At 38.0% G+C, this 25,023-nt stretch overlaps 1 protein-coding gene across 1 annotated transcript in view; it reads left to right on the top strand.

Moving 5' to 3' along the window:
- LOC116866796 (nck-associated protein 5-like) overlaps nucleotides 1-25,023 on the top strand; it is a 654,677-nt gene that overhangs the window by 497,813 nt on the left and 131,841 nt on the right. Inside the window, exon 5 of the mRNA XM_032855929.1 lies at nucleotides 20,361-20,494. Coding sequence (XP_032711820.1) covers nucleotides 20,361-20,494 — 134 coding nt within the window. The remainder of the gene's footprint in view (nucleotides 1-20,360; nucleotides 20,495-25,023) is intronic.

Here is a 25,023-nt window from a genome sequence, read left to right on the forward strand (position 1 = left end):
ACGCTTCTCTGCAAACCCCAGAACACCACTTTTAGAGGCAAATTCCATCACCCTGATGGCATTTTCTAGTTTTATTTGATCTTGAAAAACATTTCATTATGTTTAATTTAGGGAAATGAGATTTCTTTAATTACTATCAGTAGCAGCTATTAGGAGCTCAATTACATTTGCAAATTCATTTTTAAAAGCTTTATGGTTTTCAGATAAAAATTTTTAGTTCTAACTGTGCCCATTAAAAATTACTGTTCCTCCTTTTGGTGCCCCTGCTTCCAAGAGAGAAGATGCATTTTAAAGATTTTTTTTTTTTTAATTTATTTATCTGACAGAGAGAGATCACAAGTAGATGGAGAGGCAGGCAGAGAGAGAGAGAGAGAGAGAGAGGGAAGCAGGCTCCCTGCCGAGCAGAGAGCCCGATGTGGGACTCGATCCCAGGACTCTGAGATCATGACCCGAGCCGAAGGCAGCGGCTTAACCCACTGAGCCACCCAGGCGCCCCGAGAAGATGCATTTTATAGTGCAAAATAAATAATGCTAGAAGCTGAGGATTAGCCTAAAAAGGACTTAGGATTACACATTTGAATAAACTTGGTATTTCATTAAATAAATTGGTTTATCAAATATGTTTATAGATTCTCTTCCGATGGGGTTTCATATATGCTAGGGTCTACAGTTTGAAAGGTCAGGGTGTCCCAGTGGGATGAGAGACAGCTTAGTAGCAAGGAATGCAGATGGTTCTCATCCGTGTACCTGCTTAGGCCGGGTTATAGTACTATAGTGAATAATATGTCACCACTAGCGTGTCTAGAACAGCATCTCTGTGAAGGACTGTAAAAGGGGGGGGGTCCACATAACGTCCACGTTATTGGTCTCTTGAATACTATCAGTGGTTTTAGAAATGATTCTGATTTTATGTGTTCGGAAGCTTCTTGTTCCTATAATTAAACAGTTAGGGGCAATAAGAAAGCCTTCCCCAAGCAGGGTGTTGCCCTTATTCTCAGTCACAGTGGCATTAATAGGGTACTATTTCCCCTTACAGAATTACAGTAAGATAAGGAAATGTATGTATTGAAGTCTGGAGAACATTGGCTGCATAATGAGCTTTGGCCTTCTCCCTCATTATGAGAAGTGTTTCCTCTGCAGCATCTAGAAGATGCTACTCTCCTTGTGCATGATGGGTATTTCAGAAATGCTGGTGGTTGTGGTTTGTTCGGTTCAAGTGGGAACCAGCCATTTGTTGTACAACCACAACAGTGTTTGTCCGTCCACTTGGTGGCAATTTTGAGCTGAGGCATAGAGGTGCTATGTTGGAACAAGAAACAGAAAGCCTCTTTTGAAAAACCTTGGGGTCGGTTCATTGAATTGCTTCACTGCGATGCAAAACCATCTCTGTTGGCAGGAAATATCAAGCGCTGCTAATAAAAATTGTAAATGCCTTTGTCGCTGTTTGTCACAGATAGACAGACGCAAGGTTCAAATGATTTAAAATCATTGAGTTCTTTTTTTTTTTTTGCTAATAAACATGAAGGCAAGGAAATGGCATAGCTTATTTAAGATGTGTGCGTTGGAAGGGCTTGTTTTCCTATTTATTGTATTAGGAACTGTTTGGTATTATTCTTCCCAATTTGCTTTAGCTTTTACCCAGACCACTAAGTACTTATTGATGGAAAAGGGTATTATATGCTTTAGGAATTTTGTATTGGAGTTGCACAGTGTACATGTCGTATGTTCCATTAGCGGGCATGCTTCTCATCTTTTTTTTTTTTTTAAGATTTATTTATTTGACAGATATCACAAGTAGGCAGAGAGGCAGGCAGAGAGAGAGAGAGGAGGAACATGCTTCTCATCTTCTGTGGATTCCCACTGCAGCTTGTGTTGGGGGAGCACGTGATGAACAAATAATTAGAGGTCAGGTGTCCACAAAAGCCAGGAACTCACAGCTTAGAGTGGGTAATATAAAAGCCCCATATGAAATCATGCTTTGTATTTGGGGTCTAAAAGTACAACGACTACTTTTTATTTTATTTATTTATTTATTTTTTCAACAACTGCTTTTTAAAAACTGTTGTGAGACTGTTGTCCCACAAAACGCAAAGTCATTGTCGTTTACACTGTGTACCCCCACTTTATCTAGCAACTGCCCTTTAATAACTTTGTCATCAGAGAAGATGTAAAAATGAACATGAGCAGCATGGTTGCAGTGATTTGAAACAGTAATAAAGGACAAAGCCATCTTAATTGTTATTCTCAGAAAGCTTGCCATCCGGTAGCTAATTTAATAAAGTTTTTTTTTTTTTTCAGTGGAATGATTCAACTCTAAGAGACTTATAAAAATTGCATAAGGTAGTAGTTTTTCCTGCTGGCCACTCTCAGGAAAGCTGTGGTATGCTGCGGAGTTGTTTGTCAGGGCCTGGGTTTATCTTTGTGAGAAACTATTATTCCCAGAGCGAAAAACATTTACTTGAGAGCAATCAATGAGGAACAGACAAAAGGATGTTTGAAGTTTTGAAGTCTTTAAAATATGAACTAAGCACCCAAACTGGGGAGTTAGATGATCCATAAAAGTGGCACAACCCAAGGGCTACACAATTCTAGATGGCAAGCTTAACTCTTTGTCTCCTAAGCCAATTTAGATGTTATGAAGACTCGTGGCTAAGCTGGAGAGTGACTTATTTAGCACATAGGAAATATAAAACTTTTGGTAGAGAGACGGACCAATAAGTATTCTACTACAACTGGTCATCTACATACTATATTACTACATACTGTACTACTGTACACTGAGGTGTTTGATTTTAATGAGTGGCTAGACCTAAATTTTATTTCAGCCTCTGAGAATATATGATAGAAAAGCATTTAAAGATGCCAGCTCCTCTCAACATGAAATCTCATAGACTCTTGATATAAAGAGAAATTAAGATGTTTACCTCTACAACTAATTTATCTGTACATATGTTATGACTAATATCAGAATAATCAAATGTTGAGATTAGTTTGTCATAAAGTAGGTCCTTTGTAAATTGTTGAATTAAACTAATTTGAATCATTGTTTATACTAAACAGCACTGGAAGCAAATGGCTATAGACTCTATTCTCTCTCGAAGGGAGTAGGGGGAGTATCGCTTCCTAACTGAGAATAAGAAGAGACTGCGGCTAATTGTTCAGCACCAAATGGTAAAGTGTAATTCTGTGTATAACAAAACTAGTGCCTTTGTAGGAGATATAACCACGCAGGGATAGATAAGAGACTTGTTCATATCATCCTGACAAATACAAATATTATATGATTTCAAGAATTGCTAAAAGATTACCTCTTCTGGAAAATCCAAACTTAGTTACTTACTTACTTACTTATTTATTTTTGATTGTCAACACTGCCTACATTTTCATTAAATTTGGGGGAAGGTATATCAAATTGTGTTTGTTTCTCAACAATAAGACAGTTCCCCAACCCTGTGGCTTCTGAGGATTTTATGAATTTTGGATAAAAGAAATACCACCTCCTGGGAAATGGAAGATTAGAATTAGTTTGTTTTCATGAGGTGTCAATGGGTAATCTTGATTAAGGGTCCACAGATTATGTCTAAACTTCCCCACACCCTCCTTGTTTTTATAAAATAGTTTTACTGAAGTACATCTACACCCATCTGTTAACGTATTGTCTATGTCTACAAGGGCAGAACTGAGTAGTTGCTATGGGGATTATATGGCCCATAAAGCCAGAAATATTTACCATCTGGTCTCTTACAGAAAAATTTTGCCAACCCTTGCTCTAGGTAGTTGTGGTTTGCCAGCTAATTATTTGGTATGTGATAATCTTGGTCCTACACATTATGATATTCTTACTGACAAAGACAATCTCTCTCTATTTTAAGACTATCTCTTAGACCTTTCTCATATCACACAATCTCTAATAGGCCCTTGGAAAGGGAAGAACTTAATGATAGTTGGTTCACCAGTTGAGGTGAAAATTTACTAGACCAGGAAAGAAACACCTTGGTACTTTTAAGGGGAGGCAGTCCAGCTCTATGACTCTGGAATCAGGTTACCTGAGTTCGAACTCTGACTTTGCTATTTATTTCCTGTGACATTAAATTCAGTCTTTAAAAAAAAAAAAATGCTTTGGAAATAGTGCCTACTGTCTAATTTTGTGAAAAATCCAGTGGATAGTATATGAAAAGTGCTTAGAACAACCAGTCAGGATTCATCAGTATCTTCTTAATTGTGATGCAAAGAATATTCCTTTTTTTTTTTTTTTCCTTTTCATTCCCTTGTTTTTTTCCTAGAATTTCTTTTGTACTTTCTCCAGAACTAGGCAGGTGCTCTTTAAATGTATATATGTGTTTCCTTGTTTTCATATCATTGGGGATGCAGCACTAGCCATGGTTTGAATTTAATGCTAGTGGCTACAGTGTTGTTGAGTAGATGAATCCTTTCTACATAAAAAAAAAAAATGTAAAATGAAATAAAGCCACAGACTCTCTGTGTTATAACAGTGCTTTTATGTATTCAATTATTGCTATAAGTAACATTCAGTATACTGAACCCTTTGTAATTTGTGGACTCTGTGTAATTCCTCCTGGTCCAAGAGGTGATAGCTGCTGTTGTAGGTATTTAGATGGGATAAATGGCATGCCTGTGTAATGGCACATGTGTTTTTCTTGACCATGGTAATTAATGGCTATTAAATCTCACTACTTGGAACTATTTGCTTTGTACATGTTGAAACCATTTCCTTGTTCAAAAATTCTGGTATTTCTAGTCTATACAAACTCATATGCTTGTAGAGCTGCGTACCAATATCCTATACCAGTAAAAATGAAGGAATCACATTTCATAGCATTCAAGGCCTCCTAAGAAAACTTAGCTTTTGTTAATGTTACTCCCCAAAGAACAAGACAAAATTTTGTATGAGGGATTTTTAATATACTAATATATTAATGATTAAAGTGTTTTATGGTCTTGCTGGTTCCTTTTCCATGTTCATGTAGGGGTTTAATTTTGAGCCTATATATAAAGGTTTATATTGCCAGGGAAAGTAATTTATAAAGGTAAACTCAAGTTTTGCTTATCATTCCTACTGGTTCAGATGGAAAATTCCAGCAAGTTCTTGAAAATCTGCTCTTCCCTCAACTCTCTGGGAGGGGAGGCTTCCTAAAGGAGGTTCAATCTTCTGTGCAGAGTGATAAAGACAGAGAGTAGTCTGTTTTTTTTCTGTGGTTAACATCTTTAAGACCACAGTTAGACTTAATAAGCTAAATGCCTTTCCAAGTCTGAACACTTCCATTTCCCTAAAATTGTAAGACCTATAGGAAGGGAAAGACGTTAACATGTCTGCATGGAACTCTAGCTGTACAGCTTAATTGTGCTCCTTCAAGTCTGAATAAGCTGTGTGAGTGAGACTGCTTGCAAGTGAGAGAGGGCTAGACATGCAGCCAGGAGTGGCAGCTGGAGAGAAGCCAGAAAATTACAAAAAGGGTACCTGAAAACACATTGCTATTGCTCACTTAAACTGCACACAAAAGACCTACAATCATGATTTCTTGTATGAGCTTTTTAACACTCAGCCATGTCACAGATGTTCTGTTAGTGGTAACTATAATCTATATTGGCCTATTTTTCATGACTATTATTTGTATCATGCGGGGCCCTCTTTCCTGTTTGCTTCTTCTTGTGACCATATCCTACCACTTAGAAACTGAGGTTATCTACTATAATCTTCCCCTCCATTTATGTGATTAACCAAGGGGTCAGCGTTCTTTTAAAAGAGATACTCAGATTGTCTTTTAAGAATATACATTTTCCTTTCCTATAGATTAACTATACTCACTCAACTTATTTACAAGCCTTTAATGATTTCCGCATAAAAATGTTATTCCTTTTAGCCTTACCTCCTCAAATAACAAAGCTCTAATTATTCAATAAGCAATATTTTCAGTTTCTTCTAACTTTGGTAACTGTGAAATGAAATACTAAAGCAGTGAACCAAAACTTATGATTAGTTCCACATTGATCTTTTAAATATTAGAGTTGACCTTTAATGGAATGATAGAATGTGAAAGTTTGCATTTGCTAACAAGGATAAGGCAGTCTGCTAAAAATCATGTTGTTATAAAATTTCAGGTTTCTAATCTAGTATGATAAAATGATGGAAGCTGGCTATGTAAAAACCAATCCAGATATTCTCAGGGCTTTGTTTAAAAAAAAAAATGAAGAGACATTTCCACAGTGAAATGGGATGTAGGAAGGTATTCTAGTGTGTTTTCCAAGTGAATAATAAGTGTTTGTGAGAAATTAATATTAATTACTGAGAGGATGTCCCGTAAGCCATTTTCAGCAGATTTTAAATGAAAGCTCCAGTAGTACCTTGAACAGTCTGTTGTTGACATTATAATTATTCTCCTATTTTAGAAGAATGAATAATTATCATAGCAAATACTTTAATTTCCCATACACGTAATTATACCCATTCACCGAAGAAAGACAGGAATATAAGGATTCCAGTCATAGAGGAAAAAGAAGGATCTTTCATCTGAATGGTTTTTTTCCTCCTACAATTCTGTAAAATCTAGTAGGATGAACAAAAAGAACAGTAAAATATGCTATCCTAAAATAATGGAATTATAAATGTTTTTAAAGGAAGTCATTGCAAATCCTCTAAGAAAAGAAATTTGTTTACTTACTAGTTAAGGAGAAAGTGACTAAGCAGATAAGGGATTTGAATATAAAGTTTTGGATTACCTTCTGCGGGCTGTTGGGAGAGGGTAAAACATAGGCAGTGTAAGGGAAAAAAAAATGACAGACAGGGTGAAGTATGTCTGTGGGGCTTCTGAATCATAGAAAACGTCATCATATAAACTTCAGAGTAAACAAAGACTGAAAATTGTCACTGATAAAAATTTTGCAAACCTAGAGCTGGCTGAGGGAAAGGAGTAGTGTGGGGTCAAGAGAATTCAGTTTAACTCAACAAGAGTATATTGAACACTTCTGGAGTGCTCACTGGTATGCTAATATTCTAGAGTTTCATTACCAAGTGCAGGACTCAATGCCTGTCTTAAGTAAAGCGTGCTTTTTGAAGAGCCAGGTGATGATGCCTCCATGTGAAGTGCTTAGTAATATATGACATCATGTAATTTGGAAAAAAATTAAGTTGAATATTTGGAGCACCAATGTGTGGGCTAAATGAGGTGGGCAGTGGAGAAGGTACAACAAGTGCTAACCTTTATAATAAATATAGCTGAAGTTCAAGAATCGAGTTTGGAAGAGAGAATACAAGATCTTGGAATCCTCCATAATAAGGAACAAAATGAGAAATTCAGTGACTTGGATTTTGGAAATGGAAACAATATCTGCTGGAGATATCATTCATTTTTCTACTGGACAGTGGGGAGCAGATAGAAAAGGAACAGAGTAGGGGTGAATTGGGGAATAAATAAATCTAGGGCCATTCTAAAGACCAAAGATTGGTTCAGGGCAGAGAACTGGAAGTAAAAATCCTCAAAGAACTGAAATCCTCCCCTTTCCTTATGTAAAATATACTGTCTCCACAGAACAGAAAAGAATACTTAGGATTTCAATCAAGTGGGATGGCACTTAATAAAACTGATTTCTGAGAATTCCTAAAGGAATAGAATAATTAATAGCTACTGTTAATTGTAATCAATTAACATGACAACAGAGAAAGATTTGTGACCAGGGGAAAAGAAGGAGCCAGTGATTTCTTGTAAAAGGACCCAGTGGTAAGGGTAAATGAAGCTGTTTTCTAAGTAAAGCTGAGAATTGAACCTTTTGACCAAACAAACTCAAGGAAGTGATTGGGGTAAGGGAAAGAATGCATCTGAATTAGGCAGTTGACCATTTGGTTTATTCCTCAACATCTTGCTCTCCTTGGTCAGTCCCTGTAATGATCAGATACTCAAAGGCTGGGGAGAAAATGGCTTTCTGAGAATATTGTTGAAGTCAGAAAGGCAGTGAGCCAGAAAACTCTGTGGAAAACCTCTTTCCAACTCAAGGAACCATTGCTAATGAATGGCAGCAATAAAAAAGGAACAGTTTCTGCTTGTCCCTGTTACGGTAGTTCTTCACTTTCGGAGTCTACCCTGAGGAAAAATTATCTTGCTCAAACATCATTTAGATTCTGTCATTCTCTTCAAGATCTACTGAGACCTGCAGTTGTTTGGGAATCAAATTAAATCCAGTACCTCTGGGGTCTGCATTTTAGCACCTCTCTTCCCCATCCTGTAATGCCCGATGTTCTTTTTAAAATTTCTTTGCCCGTTTTACACTAGCCAAAGGAACCATGCCCTTAGCCTCTTAAATCTACAGCTTCACCCACCTAGGTCTCCATCCAGGATGCCAGTCTCCTTCATCATTACCAAATGAGATCCTTATTATAACATCTTCAACAATGTATACCCTCGCCAGCTTAGAGACATGTTCCGTCTCCTTCTACCCATCATCCCATTAGTAACTATGTTTTTCTTGCTGCGGTCGGGGAGGAAAAATTCTTCTCTACCCTCTTTGGGTCTCTGGCTGGGCCTTAGAATTAAACTGATAATGAGACAGATTATGAGAGAGAAGCATACTTTTTTCTGAGCTTTTACATGTATATGGAAGCCTTCCTAAGAGAATGAAGACCTGGAGAAGTGGCCAGAGCAGGAGGCTTTTACATCTTTTAGCTAAAGAAATAATCAATTTGTGCAGAATTGACTAGATGGAGGGGTTGATATTAGGTGACATCATTAGGAAGGTAAGGGTGAGTTTTCTAAGCTTTTTTTTTTTTTTTTTAATAGATTTCTTGGTCCCCAATTCCCCATCTCTGGTGATAAGAATGCCTTCTTTCCTCCTGTGTCATAGGAAGGGCACGTCTCACATGAGGGTTTAATGACCTGTTGCAGGGAAAGGAGAAGTCAGAGAGACATTTCTGCTTCTCACGTTTTCTCAGACTCCTTTAGCTGAAGGTATTCAATATGGCAGGTGGCCGTATTTTGGAGTAAGGCGTCCTAAACCCCATCACTGTGCTTATGGCTAATGTCATGGGTAGATAAAATGTGAGAGTTGAAAGGGATCATAGCATTTTAAAAGGAGGCCCAAGGAGGATAACTGTATTTCCCAAAGTTGCATAGCCAGTTAATAGAAGAACCAAAAAGGTAATAACCCAGATTACCAGCCTTGTGCTTATTCCATCACAGGAATCATGATGGTGAAAATCAAGACGTTGAAAGTGATGAAAAACATGGAAAATGAATCAATATATAACTTTTTATTATGTATGATAATAAAATCAAAACTACATTACTTTATATTGTGAATGCAGTATTACTATTTTCTTCTTCACTTGTAGCTCTACTTGATAAATATAAAGATCATTAACTACAAGCAAAGGACAACTTTATTTTCTCTTTGTATACAGGAAACCATAATTTCTTACAATTTGTTCCAACACGCCTTTATGATCTATATCAATCTTGACGTGCCAAGCCTTCATTTTATCGTGCTCTTCTACACAACCCACCCTAAAAACACTCCTCCCATAAATTTCACATCTGTATCGTTTTCCTAAGTAATAAGCATATGCATATACATAATTTTTGCCTAAGAAAATTTAATCTTATGGAGTGATTCACCTGTGGCACTTTTTTTTTTTTAGAGCTTCCATGTAACATTGAGGACATTTTAAAGATCTTCCTAAGTGCCCATCTGTCTTCTTTACCCTTGAAATTTCTTCCCCTTCTCCCCCCTCCCTCTCTATTATTTCTCTCACCATTTTCTCCCGCCTCTCACGTTTTTTTTTAAAAACCAAGCTCTCTATCTTTTTTTTTTTGTTAGAATAAAAGCTTTGTCTCTCTTGGGTGATGTTATCAGCACTGCGGATGTATATTGGGCTGCTTCTATCCTAGCATCTCAAAATCTGATTCTGATTCTTCTGTTATAACCAACAGTGTGGGCTTTAAAAAAAATCAATTCTTAGGTTCCTTATCTGTTTTTCTGCTTCTGGGATAACTGAATCTTTCATAACTAATGGGGATATTGAATTCAGGGAACCTTATGGAGAAAATACATTGCAATTTGTGTAAAAAGTAAAAACGAGGCTACAATTAGATGTAATAACTATAGCTTAATTTAGATCCCTTTTTATATTAGTTTGACATCAATTGGTTAATATAGTTTTTCCATTAAAAACTAGTTTTCATGAAAACATAACAGTTTAATTTTGTTGCTGATGCATGTTTGGTTTATGGACCTCTGAAGAAGAAAAAAAAAAATCACTTGCCAGTTTTAGATTCCCAATAGGTAGCAAGAGAATTAGAAGGGTTATTCTGGGTCTCTGTATAATCTTAAAATGTTTCCATATACATTAGATGTTGATTGGTGACCACATGGCAATAGCTGTGGGTGTCCGGACACCAATTAGTAAGCAAATCTAAGCACATCCTGAAGTTCTGAATTGAGTCTTACTACCATGCTTTATGTTTGTATCACTAAATCAAATGTACTTGTCTTTTCTAATAGTTGAATTCAAAACCTCCATTGTGGCTTGTTTGCCAGATTCCACATTTCTTGAATGAGTTTGTAAATTTTTTCATCAATATCCAAAAATACCATTAAGTCCCTATGACCTTGTCTACTGGCCTCTGTTCATTTCTGAGTAACTTTTAGATCCTTGTATTGCCTAAGAGTATTAGTGTTTTTCCCATGGTTCTTTGATTGTACAATATTTAACAAGAGTATTATAACTTGGACACATTTTGGAAATCTTTTGAAAGGGTCACGTATAGTGAATACCTTTCTGTATATTATCCCATATCTCTTCAACATTAAGTCAACGTAGAATACCTCTGGATGAGTTGATGCCCCATGTCACTCACTCAGCAGGACTTTCACAGATGCTTAAAGCATATGTGGGAGTCACGTCTCTTGTTAGAGCAGATGTTTCACTTGACACATGACCATGCATGGTGGCAATGAAGCTTCCACACTGACTAAACAAAATTCTTCTTTATTTTCCAAATTCTTTGAATTTTATGTAACTGACCTTGCCTGTCATATACTAATGTAGTTAGAAACATCAAATCTACTTAGATCTAGGATAGAAGGATTTTTATTGACTTTCTGTATTTGAAATCCAGTGTTAATATCTTAGTTTTAACCCCTGAGGTTTTGACACCCTACAGATCAAGCCATCTGTTTAAAATCAGAGTAGGTGGTAGGATTAAAAAATAATGTTTTGGGGAGATGTCTGATATAGTGTTATCTGCACTCCAGATGATATATTTGATTAATCTTTCAGTTCTTACGTTAAAATATATTAAAGTTTGATCTATTCAGACATACATTTTTCAGCTTTTTTTTTTTTAAAGATTTTATTCATTTATTTGACAGTAGAGATCACAAGTAGGCAGAGAGGCAGGAAGAGACAGGAAGGGAAGCAGGCTCCCCGCAGAGCAGAAAGCCCAATGCGGGGCTCGATCCCATGACCCTGGGATCATGACCTGAGCCGAAGGCAGAGGCTTTAACCCACTGAGCCACCCAGGTGCCCCCATTTTTCAGCTTTTTAAAAGAAATCTATAACTACAATGCTTATTTAATATGTAAGGATTATTAAAAACTAAATTTTTCGTAGAATTTATGAAAAGTAACTAAACTACATTAGATATATAAGTTATGTGATTCTAGTTATTCATGTCTCATGTTTATTTGGGACTTTCAAGTTTTTGTAGTGCTTTACCATACATTGTTTTGCTCATTCCTCACAGTGATCCTATAAAATTGGCTTGGGCAGTTTTACTCTCCCTGATATACAGAGGAAGCTAGCTTAAAACAGTTAGGTTTTAAGTGGCTTGTCCAAAACCACTTGAGTAGCAAATGCAATCTAAACCAGAAGCTGGTAGCATTCACAGTTCTCTATTTAAATATTTTCCCATTCTGTTATTTAGACTTAATTCACTTCTTTCTCCACATAATGGACAATGATCTTTGCAAAATCTTAACCAGATTCTATCAATCACTTAATGAAACCTTTGCAATGAGTTACTGTCTTACTTAAGATGTAATTGTACATCCTTAATACGACCTTCATGCTCCCCTGGTCTATGCTTTGTTCTTTCTACCTGTATCATATGCTACTCCCATCCCCTTGTTCTAGGCATCCCCCAAGCTCTAGGCACCCTCAGCTGCTCCTCTTTCTTCCTGTGTGTGACTCAAGACCTTTCCATTTGCTAATCACTCCACCTGGAGTCATCACAGAGGTCTTATTTTAAATGTTAATTTCTCAGAGAAGCCTTCACTTAAAGGACCAAACAAAGTTAGTTTCTCTTGCTATCAGCTTTCAGCAGACCCTTAATTATTCACTGATACATTTATCTGTGTGATAATTCATTTAGCACCTGCCCTCTTGACTGTGTGTTAGTCAGCTACTGTCATAAACCATGTCTATTTGACTCCTTGCTGGTCTCCTGCTCTGGTCCAGTGTGTGGCACATAGTAGCTCCTCAGTAAACATTTGTGGTCTAGTGGAATGAATAAATCCATGTGGATATGTACATAGCTCTTTTTCCAAACTCTTTTTCATATTTATAGGAATATATAGGTTTTTCTCCATTTCCTGGGAACATGCAGATAAAAATTGCTTTTTGATACTTAAAACAATTTAAACAAGTCTTAGAAAATTATCAGGAAAGATGTTTAAGACAATGAAATGGATTACCCAGGGAAATTGTGGAGTTCCTTCCCCAGAGTTAATCAGAGGGTAGTAATTAAGTCTAAGGAAGTTTAAGGTCTGTGTTAAGTCTCTGACATAGAGGCAAGATCATTGGATAGAACAAAGACTTGGACGTAATATACCTTTCTTTTATTGTTTCTGTGCTTGATTCTTTGTCAAGGGCCCAACTCTTTTCTTGTGCCCAAATATGAAAAGAACTTGGAAACTTAACTCTCATTCAGATTTCTTTTTCTCTATTGTGGTGTATAGTCAGCTCCACTATAATGCAACCTCTGCATTCCTAAAAATCATTGCACAGGGCTTGTTGGAAAAATGGAAGTAGGGACATGAGACTCAGAAACTTGGTCAGTAACACATTTTAAAAAAAATCCAGAAACCTAAAAATGTCAGCTAAGTTTTAGTTGTGTTAAGTGGTTAAGAAATACACAAATAATATAATAAATATGACACTTCTCCTTGAGAAAGACAGGCAGCTGGCTTGTGGAGGGGGTCATTGGAAGGGCTGCAGCTTGTGAGTTACTGCCAAGTGGCAGAAGGAAGGCTGCCTGAAATCAGAGGGCAAATTGTGCCACCAGATATAGGTGGGGTGGCTCTTAAGAGGCACGGTAACTGAAAGCATTGGCCCATCCATCTTAAATGAGTGTGATTTGTGTATTTCTAGGCCAGGTCCAGCTGTGTGCAGTTTTCTGTGTTCACTTCATGTTTCTCATGAATGAAATCAGGCATAAGCGAGTGTGAGATTTAGGTTATGCTCACATCGGTCCCTGACACAGCCATTGCCCTAAAGCAAATCTACGCTCTTAAAGTAAGTGTTAGGAGGCTAGTCCACACAGAGATGCAGGAAGATCCTAAACTCATTTCCTCCAACAGACACACTAAATCTGCAACTACATATGGGAGACTTCTCTCTGAAAACTCGCGGCACCTCTCTCTGCCATCAGGAGAGAATAGGCCTGCTGTCAGGAGGGTTGGAGATTGTGAGATGTGGCTCACCACAGACCCACTGCCAACTCAGCAACCCACAATCAGGAGGGAATTAAAAAACCCAGAGCTTCTTGAGGAGTAAAGAGTCTGTAGATTATACCAGTCACTATAACTCTTAAGACGAATATTTGAGAGATGAGCCACCAAGACATCTGCTTTGAAGATCCCAGGGCTTGTGTCCATGAGGCCCAAAGGGCTGTAGTGAAATGAGAAACAGCTCTTAAAAGGCTCAAGTGCAGACTTGCTCCAGGTCCCAGCTCAGAAGTAGTAGTTTGGAAAAGCACACAGAGTATATGTGAAGAAGATTCATTTGCTCATCTTAGGCATCCATTGGAGGGAGCGGTGCGTTTTGGCATTCTCTCCAGGGATGGAGGTGCTGGACGACTCCATCCATCCTTGTGCTCTGTCTCTGACTCACTAAAACCTGGGCTACCATATTTTTATTTTTTTCCTTCAAAAGGTATCATCTTCATGCCCTCTCTCTGCCAGGCTCCACTGGCGTTATTTCCTAGAAGGGAGATTTTACATATGTCTGGTGCCCTGGCTTGTTTACATCTGATACCCCAGTGTTTTGTGACTGCCAGCAGGGGATCCACTGAGCTCATGGATCTCTAGGCCAAGGTGGCTTGTATTCCTGGATACCATAAGGAACTATTGGAAAGACAGTTCTTGACAGACTGCCATCGCCACAGCAGTGTACAGATAGCAGACTGGAAACACCCCCTCACTCTGTGAGTAGGTATTTTGCATGTCCAGGAGCTTTGGTCTAAGGGACAAGATTCTGGTCTGCCACACTCCTAAAGGCCTATTGAACTGCTCTCACAGGGCACCTGGGTGGCTCAGTTGGTTGAGCATCTGCCTTCAGCTTGGGCTCCCTGTTCAGTGAGGAGCCTGCTTCTCCCCCTCCCTCTGCCCCTTCCCACCCTGCTGCTTGTGTGCTCCCTCCCTCTCTCTCTCATACTCTCTCTCAAATAAATAAATCTATAAAAAAAAAAAAAATGAAGTGCTCTGAGAGCTTAAGTCCCCAGTCTGATGATGTGCCCAAGGGAGGGGGATGCATCGGGTTAGAAAAGAATAAAATTGGGACCGGAGTGCTGGGAAATGTTAGCTGGTAAAGACTGGAAACAGAAAAAGGAACCAGGCAAGGAAGCTGGATTCAGGCTCAAAAGAATTCATGATCTTGCTTCAAAAAGAATAAGATACTTAGGAACAAATTTAACTAAGGAGGTAGAAGACCTGGTATCAAAAACTGCAAGACATTAATGAAAGAAGTTGAAGAAGACACAAAAGAATGGATAGACATTCCATGCTAATAGATTGGAAGAATTAATACTGTTGAAGTGTCCATACTACCCAAAGCAATACATAAATTCAGTGCAATTCCTATCAAAATTCCACTGACATTTTTCACAGAAATAGAAAAAAATCCTAAAATGTGTGTGGAATCACAAAAGATCTCTAAAAGCCGAAACAGTCTTGAGAAAGAACAACAAAGATGGAGCCATAATACTCCCTAATTCAAACTATATTACAAAGCTGTCACATCAAAACAGTACTTTATTGGCATAAAAAACAAACACAAAAATCAGAAAACAGAAGAGAGACCCAGAAATAAACCCACTATTAATATAGTCAATTAATTTATGACAAAGGAGGCAAGAACACACAGTATGGAAAGGACAGTCTCTTTAATAAATGGTGTTGGGAACACTGTACAGACACATGCAAAAGAATGAAACTAGACTACTATCTTACACCATATACAAATTTAACTCAAAATGAATTAAAAACTTGAATGTAAGACCTGAAACCATAAAACCCCTGGAAAGAAAACTGGGCAGTAAGAAACTTGACATTGGTCTTGGTGATAATATTTTGGATCTGACTCCAAAAACAAAAGTAAACAAGTGAGATCAAACTGAAATCAGCTTCTGCATAACAAAGGAAATCATCAACAAAATGAAAAGACAATGCATCGAATGTGAGAGCAGTGCATTCTGACTGGATATCTGATTAACGAATTTACAAATCCTATATCCAATCAGGGGTTAATATTCAAAATACAGACAGAACTACAATACAATAAACAAAAACAAAAAACAAAGCAATCTGATTTAGAAATTGGCAGAAGGTCTGAATAGACATTTTCCAAAGGAAACATTCATGTGGCCAACAGATGCGTAAAAAAATGTCCAATATGACCAATCATCAGGGAAATGGAAATCAAAACCGCCAAAACGTGTCACCTCATATCTGTTAGAATGAATCAAAAAAAAAAAAAAGAAAGAAAAAAGAAACAAAGAAAGAAATAACAAGTGTTGGTGAGATTATCAAGAAAAGGGAACCCTTATGCATAGTTGGTATGGATGTGAATTGTGTAGCCACTATGGAAAACTGTATGGAAGGTCCCAAAAAAAGTAAAAAAAGAAGTATCATATGATCCAGCAATCCATCTTCTGGGTATTTATCTGAAGAAAATGAAAACATTACTTCAAAAAATATATAGGCACCCCGTGTTTATTGCAGCATTATTTACAATAGCCAAGATATGGAAGCAACCTAAGTGTCCAGGATAGGTGGATGAAGAAGATGTGTAGGTACACACACATACAACACTCACCCTCACATACAATAAAATACTACTCAGCCACATAAAAGAAGGGATTCTTGCCATTTGCACAACATGATTAGTCCTTGAGGGCACTAAGCTAAGTAAAATAAGTCAGGCACAGAAAGAAGACAAATGCCATATGCTCTCACTTATATATAGAATGGAAAAACAAAACAAACAACAGCAACTACTAAAACCAAACAGAGATCCAGAGAACAGATTGGTGGTTGTCAGAGGTTGAGAAGCAGTGGAAGGTGGGAAAAAGGGACGAAGGGGGTCAAAAAGTACAGACTTATAGTCATGAAATAAGTCATGAGGGTATAATGTACAGCACGGTGACTGTAGTTAATAATACTGTATTGCATATTTGAAAGTTGCTAAGTGAGTAAATCTTAGATTGTCTCATCGCAAGAGAATAAAAAAACACTTTGTAATTATGTATTATGATAGATGATAACTAGGCTTCTTGTGGTGATTATATTTGCATTTGTGTATACAAATATTGAACCATTATGTTGTACACCTGAAACTAATATATGTCAAATATAAAAATAAATAAAGGATGGAAAGATTACGAAATAAATGTTAGAGCAGAACTGACTATCCTAAGAAGAAAAAAAGGTGGAGGTGGGCAGTGGGACTTGGGGTCCGAAAAATTTGGTTCTGGTCCCAGAGCTGTCATTTCTAACAGTGAAACCCTGAGCAAGCACTTTCCCTCTCTTTATACCATTTTATCGTATATTTAAATGAAGTTGGTAACAACCCACTTTGCCACATTGTCCTGAGGGCTAGATGAAGCGATGAAGGTGAAACATTCCATAAACAGTAAAGTGCTTTCCAACTCAAGATTTTTCTCAAAAAACTTATTTCAGAGGTAGAGCTATCAACTAAAGAAGAACAAAGGGTTAGAAGTTCACCCACTCAGAGCCAGCTTTTGTTGAGAAAACTGTGCAAACCCTCCTTTTGGATGAGAGTGAAGCCCATGACTCTGAAAGGAGGGGGTGCTTTATGCCTGGTGAAGTGTCTTGTGAACACGTGTCTCACGTCTTATAGACTCAACGGCGGGGGGCGGGGGGGGTAGTGTTTTTGTTCCTGGTGTAGCAGTTTGTGTACAATGGTAGGAGAAGCCAAGGTGGAAAAGGGGAAAAGGTGAACTTGCTAAAGGAAACTGAGAGAAATACAGATGTGGTCCCCACTGAGTTTAGAAAAACACTCTCAGAGCTTTCTTAATCCCCAGCCCAGGGATTCAGTGGAAAGAACTGTCACAGAAATTTGGCCTCGTCGGGTCTACAACCCAGATTTGTGTGACATTGTTTTTTACTTACTGCTCTTCAGTGCCCGGCAGCCCCGTATAAACAAGACTCAACTCTTCTGCACCTCTCGTTCCCTTTTACTCTCTGTGCTGTGAAAGATACAGAGCAAACCTGTGGGAAAAAAAATCAAAATTATAGACAGCTATTACCAAAAAAAGAAAAAAAAATCTGTCCGATCCATTTATATATTCTTTTTTTACTTTTATCCATGTTTTATAATTTGAGTAAAAAAAAAAATTTCCTTACATTTGGAAAGTAGATATGGCTTATTGTCAAGCTCTGATGGTTTAATTGAAGTACACACATGCATTTAAAGGGAATATATTTCAGTAAACAACTTTTGCCTCATTAGTCTTTGAGTTCCCTGGAACTTTCTCTATATTTTAAGTGTATCATTTTATTTGTATTTGAAAAGGCATTAACAAATTGAACAGAAAAGTTTATTCATATGGAAAATGTCTTCCCTTATTAGATTTTGGGGAATTCTTCAATATGACAGGGAGTGAATCTATGTGACATTCTTCATTTGTGAAGGAAAAATGAATTCTATCTTCCCTGCAAAACTTCGCCTTTTTCATATGCTGTGCTTTTTAACTATTTAACAGACACCATTTGTTTCACTTGTTTTGGGAATCAAAGCAGTCTTCCGAATTCTATAATAAAGATGACTTACCCATGTTCCTTCTAGTCCACTCAGTTTATACAGAGACGACTCTTGGTTATGTGTAATAATGGAGTAAATTTTATTTTTATATTTTTATTGTGGTTAAATATGTAATAAAATCTAAATAATGAAATAAAAATATAATAAATAATAAAACAAATAATAAAATATATGTGCTATGAAATTTGCCATTCTATTTCTACAAAAGTTTGGCTTCGGTTAGCATGTTTCTCCTTCAAAACCATGTTTTTCTTCTCTTCCAGAACTGCTGGAACATGACAGAATAAAGATTTGATTTTGATTTTTCTTTTTCTGAATCTGATAGAGGCAACTGACCATGTAGGGGTGAAAAATGGACCACCAAAGAGTTTGGAACAGAAGCTACAGGCCTGACTAAGCTAAAGGCCAGCTCCAGAATCAATAAACAAATATGCTTCTAGTATGTTAAATACAGAAAATACATATACACATAAGACATAGTCCTGATCTCAAATAGATGTTTATGTAGGTGAAGAATTGTAATACATGCGCATGAAAAATAATGATAGAAGAAAGTAAGAGTGTATAGGGTAGTAAAGAGCATAGGTGCTGTGGACACAAGGAAGGGAGAGAACAATGAAGGTGGTGGGGAAGTTCTAGAGAGATGGCTCAAAGCCAAACCTGGCAGCATCTCCAGACTTTAAGTAGATCACAGAGAGCTTGTTAGGCAGGAGGAAGAGCATGGTCACGGGCACACAGGCAGGATTTAGAGGATCTTGACTTATTTTCAAATTGTGGTCTACTGTTTCCTTCATAATCCTCAGGAGAGATTTTCCCCCATGTGTTAGAGGTGGAGACAGTCCATCTCTCCTATCACTTGCGGTGAATGTGCCCCATGCGGTGGTTAGCATTTCCTCCCGGGTAGTCCATGGTTCAGAGTCATCATTCGGTCTTAGCTTCCCTTCTTCCCATGTAAGAATGTGGGTCCCTGGGGCTCCTGGATGGCTCAGTGGGTTAAAGCCTCTGCCTTTGGCTCAGGTCATGATCTCAGGGTTCTGGGATCGAGCCGCACATCAGGCTCTCTGCTCAGTGGGGAGCCTGTTTCCTCCTCTCTCTCTCTGCCTGCCTCTCTGCCTGCTTGTGATCTCTCTCTTTCTGTGTCAAATAAATAAATAAAAAATCTTAAAAAAAAAAAAAAAGAATGTGGGTCCCTCCTAGTCAGGTACTGAGTTGTTTTTTGGTTTTCATCACAGAACATCCATTCCACATGCAAAGTGCTCACATTAGTAGCAACCATAACCGTAATAGCATGACATGCTAAAAGAAGAAGTAGCAGAAGCAACAAAACAACAAAAAGACATTAGCATGGGAGAGTCAGTATTGTCAGGGGGATTCGAGTCTGCGTGCTTCTGAGCGGTTCCAGGAATGAGTTTTTGCTGAACCATCTATTCCGAGTCGTCCAGCCCTTCTTTCTACACTGATTCCCATTTGTGAATGAGCTGGTTTTCTGCCATAATAAATAAAGTAGGTGGCTTAGCCTGTTTTTATCTGTGAAAACCTAACTGGATAAATAAAAACAAAACATTTAACCTTATTCTCATCAGCTCCATGGCCTAATGAAGTTGAAATTACAGGTCCTTGTACAAAAATCACTTACGTTCCTTTAAAAGCATAGACAAGTGATTGAAGAGATGAAACGATTCTGAATAGGCACTAATGATCTTACTCATCATTACTCGAGTTCTAATACATTTGGTAGTATTACTGGGTCATAGATCTTCATATCTGCACAAGAAGCTGACTGGTTTAGTGAAAATTATTCAAGCAATAGAGACACATCCAGGATTGAAAACTGCTGTTACCTTCTGGTTTTTATGACAAATTACTTAGATGCCTCTGATCCTTAGTTTTCTTGTCTGTAATGAGAGTTAATAATAGAACCTACTTCATGGGGTTGTAATGAGGATGGAATTAATTTATATATAAAGTCCAAGTTCGTACTTAGTAACTGACAGCTATTACTAATTATTTTTTTTCTCATAGTAATTAAGAAACACCTCCTTAAAAGTCATTCCCTTTGTGCCTTTTATAGCATGAGAAGCTGATGCATGAATTGGAAGAGGAGAGACACTTACGTCTTCAGAGTGAGAAGCGGTTGCAGGAGGTGACACTGGAGTCTGAGCGCAACAGAATTCAGATGCGTGGCCTCCAGCAGCAGTTCTCCAGGTATTGTTCTGAACTGAGCTGCTTGATTCAGGATGGGTATCCCTTCCTGCACCCAAAGCCCCCACCTTGAATTTCCCTTGTGAAAGCATCTGTTGAATTTGAGGAGCTAATTTACCTACAGCTTAGACCTTCTCCTCTGGCCACATCATCATATGGCATCTGGGCCAGTTTGTTGAAAACTTGCTCTTTGCACCTAGCAGAGTCTTGGCTTTATTGGATCTGGTTATCTTTTCTTCCTTGATGGGTTTCCAAGGGATTTTTCCAGGAAGATGTGGTGGCTGTGTGGCTTATAAGAATGTCCCTTGAAAGGCCAACCGGGAGGATGAAATTTTACCAGTCATCATAATTCTATTTTAAGGGAGACAGAGAATGTGAATCTAATCATTCAGTAAGCTCTTACTCAGTACTTAAAGTAAACTTTTACCGATAGTTTAAAAAAAAATCAAAATCAATGAGTTTTTCCTTTAAAAAGACTTAACTTGAGTTTGAAATTAGCATTCTGAAAAGTAGCTTTTATATTTAATTCCCACACAGAATCTTTCAGCTTCCAGTTACAGTTACTGTGGGGCCAGGTGAAGGTTCAACCTATTATTTAAATATAACTTACTTATTTAACCTATCTGTGCTATTCCAGTCCTGGAACCAGATATGAGAATTCTGTGAAGGACAATTTACTTTTTTTTTTTTTTTTTTAAGATTTTATTTATTTGACAGAGAGAGACATAGCGAGAGAGGGAGCACAAGCAGGGAGAGTGGGAGAGGGAGAAGCAGGCTTCCTACAAGCAGGGAGCCCAATGTGGGGCTCGAACCCAGGACCCTGGGATCATGACCTGAGCTGAAAGCAGATGCTTAATGACTGAGCCACCCAGGCGCGCCAAGGACAATTTACTTTCATTTATGTATTTCACTCTACCATTTCCCAAATCAGGAAGTTAATTTTGGGGGTTTTTGTTTTTTTCTCCCTCATGAGGTTGTCTCAGGCTGAATCAAATTTGAGAAGTTGCCCTAAAATTTTTCTGAGCAATCAATCAAGAGTGTATCTTGACTTCAGTTTACCATTGGGATTTGGATATAATCAATGATGGATAATATGGCTTCCTCATTATAAACCTTTTATAATGATAGCTTAAGTTTTGGATGTGTCGCACAGAGAAACTGAAATTGAGCCTCCAGATGTCTTACCTCTTTGTGACTAATACCATCAGTGCTTGTGACTTTGGTTTGGAGGCTTCTTGGAGGAACAGGGTAGAAAGGATGGATGATCCCCTGTGTTCAGAGTCCTAATTTAACACCCTGTTCCACTCTCTGAGCCCATAATACACAGGTGCTATAGAAATGCACCAATCAATACTTTAAACAAATGCAGGCTATTACTTATACAACCTTGTACTTGATTTTTCATTTGGTTTGATGGTAACTCTCACTTTATGTCTCCCAACTTGAAATAATAGACCCCCCCACACACATGCTTTTGAAGCAGCTCTAAAACAAGCCCTGCTTTGTCATACTTGCCATTTTAAGAATATAGGAAAGGAGGAGGTAGATCGCCCTACCCTTGTGTTACATAATTTGAGATGTCTCTGTATTCAAGCTATTGATTTACTGGGTGTGAGACACATGGCACAGTAAATTATTTTCATATGATGTCAGGTCATCTGCTGTAAATCAATGACACCCATACAGAGTTGTGTTGCACAAGAGTCAAGGCTGCATCCTAGACTGAATGAGAAGATAATTATATGTAGAACAAATAGTATTTGGTTTTATATACTGCATTTCCCCCTGCTATCATCAGTTTCCTGATGTAAAGCTTCACCGGAGCTGAAGAGTTCAAGTCCAGTTATAGCCAGACAACTAATGCAAATTAGCAAAGGTAGATGAAAAAGCATATATCACAGATAAGATAATTACACAAAGGAAGAGAGGGAAATAAACCAGTAGAGTCTCTTAATGATAGAGAACAAACTGAGTGTTGGCGGAGGGAGGTGGATGAGGGGTGGACTAGATGGGGGGGATGGGTATTAAGAAGGGTACTTTTTGTGATGAGTGCTGGGTGTGTATGTAAGTGATGAATTTCTGGATTCTACTCCAAAAACCAATATTGCACTGTATGTTAACTAAATAAAATTAAAAAAAAAAAGAAAAGAAAAAAATGAGCAAAGGGGGGAAAAGAAAGAGAGAGAGGCAAACCAAGAAACAGACTCTAAATTATAGAGAACAGGGGCGCCTGGGTGGCTCAGTGGGTTAAAACCTCTGCCTTCAGCTCAGGTCATGGTCCCGGGGTCCTGGGATCGAGCCCCATATCGGGCTCTCTGCTCAGCAAGGAGCCTGCTTCCTCCTCTCTGCCTGCCTCTCTGCCTACTTGTGATCTCTGTCAAATAAATAAGTAAAATATTTTAAAAAAAATAAAAAAAATAAATTACAGAGAACAAACTGATGGTTACCAGAGGGGAGGTGGGTGGGGGGATGGGTGAAATAGATGATGGGGATTAAGGAGGGCATCTGTTGTGAGGAGCCCTGGGTGATGTATGGAAGTGTGGAATCACTGTATTGTACACCAGAGACTAATATTACCCTGGATGCTAACTAACTGGAATTTAAATAAAAACTTTTAAAAGGAGATAATTACACAATAGTTTAAGTAGGCCCACTACACCATTTTTGATGGCCTTTTGCATTTTAAACTTTGGTTTGTAAGATACTTCTAGTTCTATTTTATTTAAACAATCCTGTTACTATAATTTAAGTCTTTATAGAATTCTCCTTATTATAGAACATGTATATAGCTCATCACCCTTGGACATGGTCCACCTCTAAATGCTCATATAAATAATTTCCATATTCCAAATAATTGTATTGAATTTAAAATGTTTACCTTCATAATTTTCTCCTTTTCCCTGGGTCAACAAATTCATTTTGTACATGATGCTCCCTGACATTTAGGGTTACTTTGAGTATTGTTTATGGAATGAGTTTACTTTGAAAACTAATGCTAGCAGCCCACATTTTCAAAGGATGTGAAAGTGGATTACAATAAAAGGTAGCTTCACAATACAACTAATAAAATGAAAAATAGAAAACAAAAGCCACAAAAGGGTAGGTAGTATGGCAAGTAATCATACTTACACAGACTGTCGTGTTTTCTGAGAGTGAGCATGTTACTTAGTTCTAAGATTCCTGGCAGAGAAGATTAAAAGGAACATACAAGAGCTTATGTAATTGTTATCTCCTAGACAAAGGCTACTACTCCTCAGGGAGAGAAACATTGTCTCTGGTAACAAACTCATTCTAGAACATATCCATTGACCCCTTCAGAGATGGCCCTGAAGGATATCATAGACAATTGTCCAAAATGGTGTACAGTAGCATTAATTCATAGGTAATGGTACTTCTACAAGGTCACGTACATCTACAAAGTTAAGGGATTTCTGAATGTCACAGTGCTGGTCTGATGAACCTGGAGCATAGAGGCATGAGATGCTGAGGCATAGACAGAGCTGTAAGAAATATTTTCCTGGTGTAGTTGATGGTGGTGTCGCCATGCAGGCATCTAAATGGGAGTGAAGGAGATTCTAGAGTCTCAGGTCCAGGGAAAAGGTAAGATTTGGAGGGGAAAGTGGATAACAAAGTTAGAAATGGGAATAATTAGGTGTATGTGCAAAGTAGAGTTCAGTTGTCAGAATGAGTGCCGCAAGGGAAATTAGTCCAAGGCTTGATTTTATGCAGTTTCAGTGAGGTGACACACTTGGTGGCTTAAAGGCATCGGGCAAACTTGAATATTGTGATTATCTGTGGTGATGAGTAAGGGGTCACTTAGGTGATAAAAATCTATAAAAATGTTTGAGTGAGTAGTTCTCTTTTATGTCACCACCAAACCTTCATTTATAATCTTCCTTTCCCTCTTAACCTCTGATTAGGGTGTAATGATCAGCAGTGGTTCAAAATTTGGGCAAAAGAGAGAGAGAGAGATGTAACCAGAGATTGCATCATCAGCTCTAAGCTCATAAATCAGAAATTGCCTGCACTGAGGGTGATTCAGGCAGCCATAACAAGCCCAGTTCAGACCATTTACAACCTTTCATCTAAATACAGTGAAGAGAAAAGATATTTTCAAATTAAGCCTTCCCCATACATGAAGGAGCATTTCAGTAGGGTGGTACTGGGAGGCAAGCAAAAGTGTCAGTAGGGTTTCTTTGTCTTGATATTTGTTGATATAAATCGAAGTTGCTTTCCAGATGTCATAATGATATTTTAACCTGTTGTCTGAGTGATATACATGGCTGGGCATAGTTTAGGTGGGAATAGCTTTGTGCCCCACCCTTCTATGATTCTGTCTCTATACTCCCTTTAACTGTTCATTTGAACTATGCATGTCTAACCAGCCAGGGTTAATGATGTGAGTGTGGCTATGTCACTGCCTTCCATCCTATGTAAAGATGAGTGTTGGCACCCCCAATGTCATTACTTTGAGTGAATGAGGTTGTTTGTGCATCAGTTAGGTTCACCTAGACAAGTAGTTCAGGAACACT

This window comes from Lontra canadensis, unplaced genomic scaffold, assembly GCF_010015895.1.
Source record: "Lontra canadensis isolate GAN:19392208 unplaced genomic scaffold, GSC_riverotter_1.0 scaffold11, whole genome shotgun sequence".
In the NCBI taxonomy this organism is placed as follows: domain Eukaryota; kingdom Metazoa; phylum Chordata; class Mammalia; order Carnivora; family Mustelidae; genus Lontra; species Lontra canadensis.